This window comes from Nothoprocta perdicaria, unplaced genomic scaffold, assembly GCF_003342845.1.
Source record: "Nothoprocta perdicaria isolate Ctin4 unplaced genomic scaffold, notPer1 scaffold_7, whole genome shotgun sequence".
Taxonomy (NCBI): domain Eukaryota; kingdom Metazoa; phylum Chordata; class Aves; order Tinamiformes; family Tinamidae; genus Nothoprocta; species Nothoprocta perdicaria.
The window spans coordinates 1,262,914-1,277,365 of record NW_020455976.1 but is presented as its reverse complement, the minus strand read 5'-3'; the positions used below and the strand labels follow the sequence as shown (position 1 = coordinate 1,277,365).

At 61.9% G+C, this 14,452-nt stretch overlaps 1 protein-coding gene across 5 annotated transcripts in view; it reads right to left on the bottom strand.

The window, feature by feature from the left end:
• Window positions 1-785: 785 nt before the first annotated feature.
• KCNIP2 (potassium voltage-gated channel interacting protein 2) overlaps window positions 786-14,452 on the bottom strand; it is a 29,873-nt gene continuing 16,206 nt past the window's right edge. Inside the window, exons 2-9 of one of the 5 annotated variants that reach the window (XM_026050772.1) lie at window positions 4,700-4,795; window positions 3,829-3,953; window positions 3,273-3,345; window positions 3,116-3,186; window positions 2,653-2,760; window positions 2,326-2,430; window positions 2,140-2,202; window positions 786-1,908 (exon numbers count right to left, since the gene is read on the bottom strand). In XM_026050772.1, the coding sequence (XP_025906557.1) occupies window positions 1,861-1,908; window positions 2,140-2,202; window positions 2,326-2,430; window positions 2,653-2,760; window positions 3,116-3,186; window positions 3,273-3,345; window positions 3,829-3,953; window positions 4,700-4,795 (689 nt within the window). In that variant the 3' untranslated portion in view covers window positions 786-1,860. The remainder of the gene's footprint in view (window positions 1,909-2,139; window positions 2,203-2,325; window positions 2,431-2,652; window positions 2,761-3,115; window positions 3,187-3,272; window positions 3,346-3,828; window positions 3,954-4,699; window positions 4,796-14,452) is intronic. The other 4 variants (XM_026050773.1, XM_026050774.1, XM_026050775.1 and 1 more) reach the window with 4 other exon arrangements.

The following is a 14,452-nucleotide window of genomic DNA, read 5'->3' as shown; positions in this document are numbered from 1 at the left end:
GCACCGGCCTGGGCACTTGGCCAGCAGCCAAAAGGCTCCTGGGGGAGTCAGAGGCCTGGAGCAGTGCTGACCATCCCACACCATCCAGATCCCATCCTTTCTGTAAGCTGCTCACAGCTCCGGGCAGCTCTTGAGGCTTGGCTTTCCCTTCCTGGACTGCAGCCTGCACAATGCTGCCGGGTGCCGCTGTCCCAGACCCCATCAGCTCCTTTGTCCCGTTGTTCAGCTGTTTTCTCACTTGACTGCTTATTTTTTCCTCGTTGTGAGAGCTAGCTGTACTTTTCCAAAGATCAGTACCAGCCTGTTAGTTGACAACCCCAACACACCCATTCCCACCTAGGCCCCCCCCTGCAGGGCGATAGCCAAAACTCTGCTGTCCCCTTCCCCTTGGATTGCCCAGGTTAATACAGGCACCTGCTCCCAGCCCTTCGCAGAGACCCCCAGCCTCTTTCCCCTCCGCCAACCGCCAGCTCACAGAGGCCAAGACCCAACAGCGGTGTGCATAGCGATCGTGGTTAGAGTTTATTGTCTTTGTTTCTCTTTTTTTTTTTTCTTTTTTTTTTTTTTAACCCATATTACTGTTATAATACAAAATATACAGACTGGAGATGCCAAGCGGGTTGTGGGTCACCATGCCCTGGGGTGGGGAGGGAAGGGGGGGTCACACACCGTGCGACCTGCAGCGTGAGGGAGACGGTGGCGTCCGCTCCGCGTGGCGGCGGGGAGGCTGGGACCCCCGCGAGGACGGGCAGGAGGCTGGGAGAGGAGCGGRACACCCACCCTGCCGCCATCGGCAAACCTGGGAACATGACTCCATAGTGGGCAATGTATTGAAGGGACCTAAAAAAACAAAAAGCCCACCCAAACCATRCCCTGTCTGCAAGGGCTGGCCCAGGAGGGGTCCCGCTCTGGGGCCGAGTTTTGGCTCAGGGTCCMCTGTGGGGGAGTATTGTAATGGTGCTGACACCAGGGGCTCAGCCTGGGTCTGGGGGCTGGCTCAGCATGGACCCTTGGTCCCCGGTGCCGCTGTCCCCTGCCACCGCAGCGCGATGCCAGCCCCCTTGGCTGCTGTGGGGCAGTGGAGCCGGGGCCAGGGGTAGCTCCGGCTGCATCCCTGCTGCCKGTGGAGAGCTCGGGGCTTGGCGGGGGCTCCAGGCCTGTGTGACACAGGCTGCGCGTTGGCCCCGTGGGCAGGGATGGGCCAGGACAYGGGCTGCAGAGAGGCAGGAGACACSAGCCCCGAGGCAGCCCGCCCAGCAGTGTGGCCCAAGGAGCACAGAGGCCACTGCAGCTCCATGCGCCTCCCTCCTCTGCTTGTCCCCATGCCTTGCCTGCCGTGGCCTTGGGACAGGGCAGGTGCCCTCATCCCGGGAGCAGGGCTGCTCCCCGCGGCACAGGGCACGGTTGGAGCAAGGCGGGAGCGGAGGTGCTGATGCCCCTTGCAAGACTATCGTTCCTAGATGGTGTCGCCGGAGGGCTTGGGCTGGGGAGGGTGTCGGGGTGTGGGAGCTGTGYGGGACGCTATGCAGGGGACACTACCGCAGCCCCAGGCTTTCCCGAKGGGAAGATCCATCCAGGCGCAGCGCTTGCCCTGTGCCGGTTGTGCCCGTGCCCCGATGTCTGGGAGCGCCTGCTCCTGCAGATCGGGARCTGCAGGATCCTGCTCGGGATCCCCTGCGGAAAGCGGAGCCGGCCCAGGGGAAGGGAGCATCCCGTCACTGACCGCATCCCGGGAACGGAGGCCCCTGCCCTCCGGGGAGCCCGTGCAGCCGGCGGTGGGGAGGCTCAAAGGAAAAGTCGAGAGAGAAGCAGATTCTGGGCCCGGCGGCAGGAGAGCTCRGCTGGAGGCAGGTCCGGGAGCTAAATGACGTTGTCGAAGAGCTGCATGGACCGCATGATGTTCTCGTCCTGCGGGGAGAGGGTGGGCCTGGGCACGGATCTGCTGTCTCAGTGCTCCCCCACATTGGCTTGCACCCCATTGCTCTGCTCTGGCAGCCCCAGCCCACAGCCTGGGATGCCCCCCAGGGGACCGGAGTCCTGGGGTGCAGACAGCTTTCAAACCCCRGCAGGATGCACAGACCTCCTCGTGCTCGCAGGGATGGTGCCCCAGCCCCGGAGCAGAGCTGCTGCTGGCTTTACCTTCTGACAGGACTCCAGGAACTCCTCGATCGTCACCACCCCGTCTTTGTTTCGGTCCATTTTCTGCGGATGAACACGGCACAGAGGAAATGGCAGGCACGGCCCTTTGCTCCGTGCCAAGTCCTGGCACACGCTGGCTCCGAGCTGGACCCTGCTCCCCGCCAGGGCTCGCTCACGGCAGCTCACCTGGAAGAAGTTCTCCACGTGCTCCCGGGGGGCTTCCTCCCGCATGGCCGGGTAGGTGTATTTGCCCATCATGTCGTAGATGGACTTCATGATGTCCAGCATTTCCTGAGGAAAAGGGGAGCAGAGCTGCAGCGGCGACCCACGCTTGTGCCCTTGCCCCGCAGCGCTTTTGTGATGAGGGCTGATCCCATACGTGGACCAGCTTGTAAAGCRTGGGCTAATCCATATGGATTCCTCCTCCAGGGCTCAGTGAGTGCCCCCAGGTCCTGCCCTCATCCCCGCACATCTGCACTGACCTGGGGGGGCAGCGCGGCCCCCCGGTCCCACCTCTTTGGTGATGCAGCCGTCCTTGTTCAGGTCGTACAAATTGAAGGCCCAGTTCAGGCGGTCGTCGATGGTGCCCCGCAGGATGATGGAGAGCCCGGACACAAAGTCCTGCAAGGACGGGCAAGGCTCATAGATGGCAGCCAGAGCCACAGAGGGCTGTGTCCAGAGAGGGCACATCCCCACTCATCTCCAGAGGGCAAATTAATCTCCAGAGCAGATGCCATGTGGCTATTCATCTCTTTTCTCCCAACCAGAAGCAGCAGAAACACTTTTTATTGTCTGTTTTTCACTGTAGCAGGGAGCAGAGATCCCCTGGACCTCCTGGCCCTGGCAGCTGGGGTTTAAGAAACTCCTCCCGCAGTTTAAGAATTGCCTCCCTGGCAATCTGCCCTGGCCAGCGACAGCTCAGACACCGGCACCCAGCTCGTGGCACCCGCCCGTCCCTGCCCCGCCACCGGCTCACCTCAAAGCTGACGGAGCCGTCGTGGTCCGTGTCGAAGGCGTTGAAGAGGAAGGTGGCGTACGTGCTGGAGTCTGCGGAGAGGCGGACAGTGCCGGGGCGGCCGTGCCGAAGGCCCCGCCACGGGCGCCTGGGGATGGGCGCGGGGAGCAGCACTCACCTCCCTGCGGGAAGAACTGCGAGTAGATCTGCTTGAAGTTCTCCTCGTTAACGATGCCGCTCGGGCACTCCTGCTGGGGCGAGGAGCAGCGTCACCCCGTCCGCACGGGCCTGCCGTGCAGGGGGGCTGCRCGCTCCCCCGGGGCTCCCGTCCCCTAAAACTGTGCAGGTCTCCTTGCATCCCAGCCCCCTTCTCGTGCAACGAGCCTCGTGCAGACCCGAGACCTCCCGCAGAGCCAGAAGCTCCCACAGGCGCCGGGTGCCTCTGGAGCTGGGCTCTCTCCAGCCTGGATCACCTACACGGTGATCAAATCTGATAATTTGATGCTCAAGCTCATAGAGCCCCTCAGAGGTTCAGTTCCCTGCCCCTTGCTGAAAATAAAATAAAATAAAAGCCAGTGCACAGCAAAGGGTGGCTGCTAGCTTAGCACTCCTAGGACCTGACATTTTCATCCTCAGGGTCCTGAAGCCTTTTGCAACCCCAGGGAATCAGGAGCTGCCGAGCACCCTCAGAGGGCACCGAAGCAGGGGACTAGCCAAACTCCAGGTGTACTCACGTTCTTGAAGCCTCGGTACAGGACTTGCAGCTCCTTGCGGGTGAACTTGGTCTGCTCCTGGAGCTGCTCCAGCCCCTCGGGGCGGTGGCACACGGTGGAGAGCTCAAACTCATCTTCAACGCTGTCTGCAAGAGATGAGGGGCAGAGAGGGCAGCTGAGGCCAGCCCTGCTGTGCTGGGAGTCAGAGAGGCCCTTCGCACGACACCCCCRGTCCCCTACCCCTGCCCCAGGGCGACGTGCGTTTGGGTGTCCAAGCGGAGTTGGGCACCTTGGGCACCAGCAGTGGCTCCTATCCCACCCCCTCGAATGGCTGTGGGACTCCCAGCCCCACTACTCAGCATGGATAACACTGAACATTGGCTAGGGCCCCAGGCACAGGGGGCTCACACCTGGAGCCCTCCATACTCACCTCTTCCCACGGCRCGGGAGCAGCTCGGAGGGCAGGGCCCGATGCCCATCCTGGGGCTCAGGCTCACGGAGGAGCCAAGAGCTGCCGGCCACGAGCAGCCGGGACTCTGTGCAGCTCTGCCCTCGCCCCCGGCTCAGCCCCTTCCCTCCCGGCCATTTCCAAACAAAGGCCAAGATTCTGCTCCAGCCCCTAAACGGGCACCGGGAGGGTCCGGTGGCACAGCCAGAGCCAGCCCCGCATCCCACAAGGAGCCCCTCCAGCAAGCTGGAAAAAGCCTGGGAGCGAGCAAGGATGGAGGTGGCTGCAAAGCCCATCGGATCGGACGCCTCCGCACCCTGACACCCCCATCTCTGGGGCAAGGGGGTGGCAGAGCTGTCCCCTTCCTGCAGGCAGGGCCCCGGCGGGAGCAGCCAGCAGCGCCGCCGGGAACACACACACACAGAGGCAAGAAGAAGCACTTGCTTTCGCTGAGCGAGGGGATGGATTTGGGCCGGCAGCAGGGCAGCAGTTTGAGGAATCGCTGCTTCAGCGCTTTTTTAGTTTGCACCGGCGGGTTGCCTGGAAGAAAGAAGGAGTCACCAAGCAGAAGAAGAGTTAAGAGCAGCGGCCCCGGGGCATCCGGCACGGGGRCGAGCAGGGCCGGAGACAGCGCATGCAGCGGGGAGCAGAGCAGGAAGGCAAAGCCCAGGGGCTGCTTGGCCTTTCTGCTTCATCCCAGGACAAACCCGGCACATTCCGCAGCCCAGAGGCCAGGGAAGGGGCAGGACTGGGCTCTACTTGCGAGTCCCAAGGACAAATGCCCACTCCTTAAGGAGCCTCCTCTCCGCACAGGGAGGCAGGGCTGGGGTGCGTTGGAGTCTGGGATGAAACGTGGGTGAGAAACTGCTTGTATCCAAGCTGGGGGTCTGGACCCCTGGCTCGGGACTGGAGGGGAACCCTATGGCTTGGCACCGGGTTTGATCCTACCAGCTCGCAACGGCTGCACGCGACCCATGCGCCCAACGCAGCGATGCACCCCGGATCACGACATGCACCCCCGGCCCAGCGCAGCGCGGAGGTTCAAGCCCGGGGCCCTGGTTTGGGACAGCCAGGAGGGGATGGGGTGCAAGGCTTCAGCTATGGGGCAGGGTTGAGGGGCTCCCACATCAGCCTGCCCCAGGAGCACCCCTTCTGAGCAGCTCCTGCATGGGCAGCAGGTCCCCTTGCTGCCCAGCCCACTCTGTGGTCCCTCTGTCCCCAGTCCTGACTTTGCCCAGACCCATCTCCACCAGCTGGTGCTGCCCCATGGCTGCAGACCCACTCCCTCCCGCACGCAGGGCCCCACAGACTGCCTCAAGCCAGCAGACCTCAGCACAGGACTAACACCACAGGCAGARGCAGGAGGAGGAAGAGGACAGGATGAAGGCTGTGGGCTCCAGCCCCCAAAGGGAGGCAGAGGGCTGTTTGGGGCACCCATGGGATGAAAGGTGCAAAGTCCCTTGGGTATCACGTTTGCCCTAAGGGACCTGGGCATCTGCAAGCAGCCTTTGCCCAGGCCACCTGCCCCTCTTAGAGCTTATTTTTGGGGTTGTTTCTTTATGGGGCTAGCAGGAGATGGGACTTGTTCACCACTTTTCTCAGCATTGTGGGCCTTAGGAGATGGAGAACCCCTCCAAGAGCTCGTGGTCCACCCCAGAATCATCTAAATCCTCCAGAGAAGGAAAACTTGTCCCCTCTATAGTGGCATTCACAGCAGGGATGCAAATGCCAGTGATGTGCAAGTGCTCGGGATTTACAAATGCACATCCTGGCCTTTGTGGCAGGCCAACACAGGCAGTGGGTGTGGGAGACCAGGATCTTGGTGCTCACAGGACAACATGACATGGCCTTGTCCATGCTGGGGTTTGTAGATATGGGGGGGGGGAAAAGGAGATTATTTATTTAAATTTTAGAAGGGGGCATCTCAGTTATGGGGGAAAAAAAAAAAAGAGATTTTATCCCAGCTACTTTTCTCTGGCTTTAATTTGCAGGGAAATTGCACCTTTCAGCTTTCCAGGGATGGTCCTGGCCCAGGTCTCCTCCCAGCAGAGCAGAGCTGCAGGGACAGACCTCGGAGGCAGGAGCAGCCCTCTAGCCCAGCAGCAAGAGACAGGACAGGCAGAGCGACACTCAGCGCGGGTGGGATGAGCCAAGGGAGGGAGCAGGGTGGGAAGGAAACCACACAGCGAGAGGTGCAACAGAGTAAACTGTGGTTGGACTCACAGGGGCAGCAGGTACAGGCACGTGCAGTAGGTCAGGTCGGGTGCAAGTTACACTTTAGTTTGTTATAGAGAAGGAAAAAAGAAAAGAAAAAAAAAAAAAGAATGTGGGTGTATTCTTAAGGAGGAAATTAAATGGGGCCCAACTCCAGGAGACCCAGGGAAGGGAGCAAGGTCAGCACATGCAGCTTAACGACARGAGAGGGGGTGACCAGGGCTGGGGTTTTTGCTGTCCTGGCTTTGGTGCGCCCATCTCCTGGGGCGGACACACTGTCCCCTTTGCGTCCCCAGCACAGAGAGCATGAGCAAGTGTCCAGGGCCCAGGTGGGCACCACCTTGCCGGGAAACAGGACTCCGCCCGAACACAGGGAGCATCATAGGACACAGGGGCACATAGGACATCTGTGGCATGAGAAGAGCCCCCAGGTCCTGCCGCTACCGGCCCCCAGCAGAAACAGCTCCCTTCCCAAATGTCGCTTTGCCCCCTCCCGCCCACAGGAGGTTCAAGTTGCCGGCACAGAGCAGGCGAGCTGAAAGCGCTGACAGGGTTTTATCTGCCGGGGAGGTCTGCCGGGTTAAGTGCCTTGTCGCTTCCCATGCACCACTCCACCGCCCAGCGACTTCAGGCACACGCACGCGCTGGACAGACCTCCATCCTCGGTCAACACCAAAAGAAATCGAGATCTCCCCTCCCCACCTTTGCACGCTGCTGACACCAGTCCCTGCAGTCACCAGACCCAGCTCTGCAGAGGCCAGCAAGGCACGGGGACCCACAGCATCTCATGGGGGCACCCCAGGGGATCCCCAGCCTGCCACAGCCACCAGGCAGTGCCAGAACTCTGCCCCCCACCACGGCACCCGCTGAGATGCCTCCTGCACCAGCTTGCATGGGCATCAGCAGGRCCTGCAGCACTCTGGGGTTTTCTCTGCAGGAGGAGGAGAACAGGGAGGTCCCCCAGTCTCCTCAGGGGAGTCRGGATGGGTCCTGCCTGCTGCAGCTTGGCAAATGACCCTCATCAGTCAGCGGTGTCAGAGCAGYGAGTAACCGTGGCCAGAGCACGTGCGGCAGCTGCCGAGGCCAGGAGGTAGCAGACGATTGTTCATCAGGGGAATGAAATCAGAGCTGGCATCTGCCAGGGCAGGGGACAGAGCCTGTGTCCCCCATGGCACAGCTTGAGCCTGGGGCACGCAGAGTTGGGAGCAGCCACGAGACCCAGGGCCGGCACCTGCAGAGCCCTGGTGCCGGGCGGCCCCGAAAGGGGCTTGAGGGCACAGGCCAGAACTGGCTGCAGACACCTCAGCCAAAGGGAGCAGTTGCAGAAAAGTCATTCCTCTGGACACATGATGTGTGAGATCCTGCAAGGAAGAAACAGGTCTGCAACATCCTCCAGCCCAAGCAAGTCCAAAGCACCTTCTGGGCAGACTCACTGCTCCCCTTCTTATCACTCCTTTGATCACGGTTTTCTGCACATCCTCCCATCACATCCATCTGGCTGCTTGAGCTACAGCTCCTTTATCCTGCAGCATCCCTGATGCCAGCCCAGAGGCCAAGGGGATGGGGGCAGAGGGAGGCTCAAAATCCCTCCGCATCATACTCGTTACTGGCTGATTAAGGTCTGCCAGCAGCCGTCACCTAAGATGAGCCCATTCATGGTGCAGACTAGGAAGGCAGCCAAGGGACATCTCTTCAGCCTCATCCACYAGTTCACTCCRTGRATATTTTTCCACTCTCATCTGCTCYCTCCTCATCTCCAGCTTCCTGTGCTGCTGAGCCCAGCTGAGAGAACCCCCCCTCATTTCCAAACCAGCCTTCCCTCAAACCCGACTTGGAGGTTTTTCCCCGGCYATTCTTGCTTCGCAGAGACCCAGAGCATCGTGGCAATCCAGACTTKCTAGACAACAAGCCTTGTATGCAGCCCCACGGTAGCCAGCTGGGACGGGGCCAAACTGCAAAAGAGAGTTGTTCCATGGGCTCTTTCACTCTCCAGGAGATTGGATGCTCCATTTCCAGCCTGCCATTTGCCCWCTTCCTCATGGAGGAGCCACCTCCAGGTCAGGCTGCAGCAGAGCGTGGCCACCAGCTCCTTCTCCAGCCACGTCCCYTTGCTTCCGCTCCGGGCACGCCAGTGGCAGAGACACAGAGCCAGGCCGGAGGGAATTGGCAGAGGAGCAGTATAAAAAGTGATTAACACAAGGCCGGAGGCAGAAGAGGTGCAACAAGCTAATTAGGTCTGGCTGGGCTGAGCGGGACGTGACACGGAGCAGCGGCAGAGCCAGCGGGTGCAGCCCTCGGGGGCACGTGCTGGGGACAGCCACCCCAGCCCACAGCGGGGAAGGGACAGGGGAGCAGCAGCCAGGGCAGCCCTTCCCTCCCAGCTTCATCGCATCTGTTTTAGACACACATCTTGGCTGGGCTCTCTTGGACAGCATTCCAGCACCCTCCCTGCAGCCAGCTTGCCTTGACCTCTCAGGGCTGTCAGGTCTGCCAGGATGGATGCCCTGACCCCTGGCTCCGTGCCCCAAAGAGCAGGCCCTTCCCACAGCCAAGACACTGTGCTGCTGCCAAAGGCATTCCTGGAAAGCAGGAGGAAAGCAGGGCTTGGCTCGGGGCTCTGCTCTCACCGGCACAACAGGGATGCTCCAGGTCTCGCAGACCCTTGGGCCTCTGCTTTGTCCTTTGTGCYAGGAAGCAGCCACTCCATGTCCCTCTTGCTCATCCTTTGGGGTGGAACTTGCTTCCCATGTCTCCCCAAAGGGACCACACATCGCCAGACTTTGGGAWGGGCTTGGCAGTCTCCCTGCCTTGTCCTCCTGCCTCCAAACCCCAGCACCTGGGAAAAGCAGGAGCAYCCCAGGCCAGAGGTTCTGTTTAAAAACCCCACACCACGGATGGGCCCAGGCAGCAGGAGCCCTGCCAGCCCTGGGCAGGCACAAATTATCCCACCGATTACGATCTGCAGCTTCATCCAATATTCATCCGGGCCCTGGGCGCGCAGGCGGCTCTCCCAGCCTTTCATCTCCTCCCAGCCCCGGCCCTTCCCTCCCTCCTCCCAGCTGGGACCAATTGCTCCTTGCTGAATTATTGATGCCGCACTTCAGGAGCCAAAATCAATAGCATTTTTCTTCACCTCCTCCTCCCCTGTCCCTCCTAAACACTTGGTCCAAGCGGGATCTCAGCTCAGGGTGGGAGCAGGCAGCACATGAGCCCCTTGGCAGCTCAAGGGCAGCTTTGCCAGGGAAGATTTGGCRCTAGGACAGGCATAGGCAATGCTGGCATCCCAGGGCAGAAGTCCCAGGGCAGCGACACCAGCCAGTAGCCATTAACCAAACATCAGCTTGGCGTTGCTCTCCCAGGGTTCCTGGAGGACCATGGACCAGGGAGATGGAGACAGGCTCCCAACGTGCTGCTGAGGYTGGGACTTTGGAAATGGAGTACAGACACGCCGGGTCTCCTGCCCACCCCCTTGCCCAAAGCAAGGCCAGCTCACACTGGGGCCAGGTTGTTCCTAGCTGAGTTTTGGAGCACTCCAAGGCTGGAGGGGGGCAGGTGGAGGTCCCCTTGCAAGACTTTCCCCCAGGCCAGGTACATTTTACAGATCTCCTATCTCCAGGAATGCTCCTTCCACTGCAAGGGCCTCTGCTCCTCCCAGCACAAAGATCGGCCTGGGCTGGGACACAGCCACACACAGGGGAGCCATGGGGACTGCACAGGGACCAGGACATTGTTGCCTTTCTCTGAGGGTAATGCCCACCACACATCCCAGCACATCCAGCAGGGCCAGGAACCCCTTAGGAGAGCAGCAGAGCTAAGGCACAACCCATCCCAGCCACCCAAAGCCATCAGCTTGTGGGACAAACCTGGGGGTGGCAGGGGGACCGCTGGGGCCATGCCAGAGCAGTGACAAAAGCCACTGCCTTGCAAGTCCCTGCAGCACCCAGAGCAGATGTCAGCTGCGTCCGAGCTGGGACCGGGCAGCAGGGGAAAGAGGAGGTGGGAACAGGGCAGAGAGGAGCTCACGAGGCAGAGCGGAGCAGGGAAGGACATGGCACAGCAACGTGCCCCAGCCACCACAGAAGGGGCAACATCCCCACAGTGCTGTGCAGGGCCAGTCCCCCGGGCAAGGGGAGCACAGCAGGAGGYATCGATGGCTCCGGAGCAGATGGCAGAGCCCGGCTTAGGCCATTAGCAGACCCGAGCCATTAGTGTAGGGTTTCAGGCTCTTTGCAGTGCTGGATTGCCACAGAGGGCCCAGACACAGCCAGCAAATAACAGCGGACACAGCAGCCACTCAGTCCTTCCCCAGCAGGACCAAGGAGGGCTCAGCCACATCCCTAAGGAAGGGAGATACTCCATCATGCCCCAGCAGGGCCACACACCACACAGACATTGCTCCAAGGAGAGGAAAGTCTCCTACCTGTCTCCTTTCCACACCAGCCTGCACCCTTTGAACACAGGGCCAGTCCCCTGGCCAACACACAGCACAGAAAAGCAAGACACCCAGARCTGCACCCAACACCTGAGGACACAACCCTACCTTGCACCAACCTTGGCTGCAGCTTCTCCTCTCAAATGCATTTCCTRCTCCTGTGTGCACCTGGGTGGTAATGGGAGCAATGAATGCTGAAGTGGGAACACCTGGGTAGGGGGCAAACTCTTCTGTCCCTGTGCCCCCTGGTTGGCAAGGCCTGGGGAAGCAAAGGTCCCTGTGCCCACCTGGGGATGGGGCTCTGCACCTTGGGGACCCATGGGGGACACATGCCCCTGCGTCCTGCCTGCTGCAGCACTGCCCTGGGAGAAAGMATGGGGTGCAGAGCTCTTGTTCACAACAAAACCATGGGGTGCAGCACCTGAGTCCCCCACCCCAATGCACACTTGTTAACCCTGGGCCACAGCACCCGAACACCCACCACACACCCCACACTCGACAGCCTCCAGCAGCCACCCCAGCACTGCAGACGGGGCCGTGTCCCCAGACTCTCCCTGCTCCCGCTGGGATGCAGCACCCTGGAGGCCAACACCACAGGGATGAGGCCGAAGGCCGCGTGACGRGTGCCCCCAGCGGGAGCCGGCCCCCCCGCGCCTGTTACCTTCCAAGGACACGGGCTCGAAGAGGCCGAACTGCTCCAGCACCTTGACGAAGAGCACCAAGACCACCAGCACCGCGATCATTTCCAGGCCTTCCAAGTTCATGGTGGGGGTGTCTCATGGCCCCGCATCCGCCCGGCTGCCCCCCCCGCCACCCCTGCGCCCCGTCACCCCAGTGCTGCCGCCGCCGGAGCGCGCATCCCCAGGGAGCCCCGCCGGGGTCCCCCGCGGGGGCTCCGCCGTCGCCCCGTTCCTCGGGCGCGCGAGCGAGGGGTCAGCGCGGGGCTGTCGCGCGTGGCGCCGCCGGCCCGGCCGGAGCGGGACCTGCGTGCGAGCTGGAGCAGAGGGAGGCCGAGCGGACGGGGCGGCGGGGCCGGGGTGGGGGGGAAGGAGCCCATGCCCTCCCATTCCAATGACACCACCTCCATCGATTTGCTTAGTGCGGTTGCTAAGGGAACGGGCCACAGATATTAAAAGGCACTGGGTTCCCGGCGGGGRGAACAGGACGCCGGGCACTGGCTGAACATCCCAGATGGGGATGACTCAGATGTGTCCTGTGCGCTCCCCGTGCTCTCCTGCCCCATAGGGATAGGATCCACGCTCCAGACCTGTGCTGCTGCCCTGGCTCACRGGGCCCCTGCCCCAATACCGCCCTTGGGGGCCAATGTGCCCTGACCCAACAGCTTTCGGCATCATCCCGCAGCACCATGTCCCTCAACCAGCTCCATGGGCAGCACCACAACAGGCAGGAGAGGACGGAGAGCAGGGGCTGCCCCCGGCCCATGCCCAGGGAGCCTGGAGCAACCAAAGGACCGAGCCAAGGTCATGCAGCCTCAGAAGCAGACAGAGAGTCCCGGCGTCCGAGTCCCTCCCGCTCACCTCCAAACCCAGCCAGAAGGGCTATATTTAGCTCCGAGGCTTTTTTCCTTTTTTTTTTCCTTTCCACAGCATCCCAGCCTGGCAGCTCCAATGCAGGCCTCCTGGGCACCCCATGGCCAGCGCTCAGCCCACTTTGGGGTGCACAGTGCCCAGAGGACAGGGATGCTGTGGCTCCATGGGGGACAAAGCGAGGCCGGCCCCAGCCCCGGCATGGCAAGGAGCAGGGCTGCCCAGGGCCAGCGCCGCAGTCGTGTGTCCTGTGGCTCCCCCAGCAAGGATGGGGTGGCTATGACCAGCCTATGGGGCAGAGCCCCCATCTAGGCCTAGGCAGGGTCCTCCTGCTCCACGTAGCGCCCTGCACGCAGACTGGGGACAAAGATCCATTTTCCACCCTGCTGCCTTCATGTCAAGGGCAAACATCTCACCGTAGGGGGAAAATATCACACCGGGACAACCCAAGAGCACCTGCCTAGGAAAGGAGATGGCAGAGACACTTGTGACCTCCCAGTTGCCAGAACTGCCCCACGGCCGCCCCAGGACCCAGCGCTCCTGCAGCCTGGAATGCTGCAACRCGGAGCATCCGCACGGTGCCAGGGCTGGAGATGCCTCCGGGCCCCCGTTCCCTGGCAGAGGGAGCAGGTTTCTGCCCCAGCCCAGGGCAGGCAGGGGACACGCTGGTGGCTTGGTCACGGGGCATGGCATGGCAGGGGCAGGGCTCCGTGCTGGGGGGATCCGTGTCTCCTCCRGCCCAGGGCCAGCGGGGAGGGCCCTGGTGCCAGCAGAAGGTGACAATAATACATCAAAAGTGGCTTCGGGAGAGAGATGAAAGTCCTGCCTGGAGGAACACCCCACAGGCTGGAAGTTGCTGCATCCCACATTTCCTCTTCTTGGAAAGATGGAAGTTTTCAGGCTCTGAGGTTGCTGCGGGTGGATTTTCCTACATTGGTCAGGCCAGCTCTGGGCTTCGCCMCCAGGCCACATGACATCGCGCTCCCTGAGGACCTTTCCCATGGGAGCAAACTGCATTTTTTAAAGCCACTTCCCTTGCCGAGTCCCATGATGAACATAGCCTGGCCAGTGCCACCCCAAGTCCCGAATTACTCCCAAAACTGATGGCCAGGCCAGGCGCTATGAGACTATTTCTGCCACCCAGTTTGGACCAGGAGCAGCCCAAACGCTCCCCCAGGAGCCCACCAGTCCTGAGCTGGGACATGTCCCAGCAGAGAGGGCTCGGCCAGCTCCTCCACAAGACCTCAGCCCAGCACACAGCAGGTCTGTACCCCATGTCCCTGTGGTCGCTCCTCCTGGGCACATCCCTTGCAYGCTGCAAGGAGCCTGGGATGCATGTCCCACTGCGGGGGCGTGAGACCCCACAGCAGCCCGGGGCTCCCCAACACACAGGCTGGGGGGCAAGGATGGAGGTTGTGCCCAGAGGGACCAACGGCACCGAAAYGCTGGCTGGGACCCCCCGGATCAGCACCGGGCACCCCCACCTTGCTGCGGGGACAGAGCAGGCAGGAGAGAGCGGGAGTCCAGCTCCATCCCCATCCCAGTGCTGGGCCCTCTGTGCCCCTCTCCCTCTGGAGCAGCTCTGGTCACCGCCGTGACTTGACCACCGGCCACTCCGGCACACGCCGGAGCAGGATCAGGGCCAGGAGAACCTGCTCAAGTAACTCAGGAGGGGGAAATTCTCTCCAGAGAGAGGCAGGAGAGGGTCCCGGGGGGCCTCACTGCCTGCTGGGCCGAGGGCAGGATGGAGTCCCCCTGTGTGTCCTCCCCGTCCCCATCCCCGTCGCCCAGCCCGTACCTTCGATGCYGCTGATGATTTTGAAGCAGCGGGTGGTGAACCAATAGGAGATGAGGAGGAGGATGGCAATGAGGGAGGCATAGAGCAGGCTGTCGTTGTGCAGGGATGTCCTCTCCATGGCTCCATCCCGTGTGGCCGCGCGCGCCCCCCGCCCAGCCCGCCGCGCTATGTGGGGCAGCCCGGCCCCGGCCGTGCCGCGGCGCCGC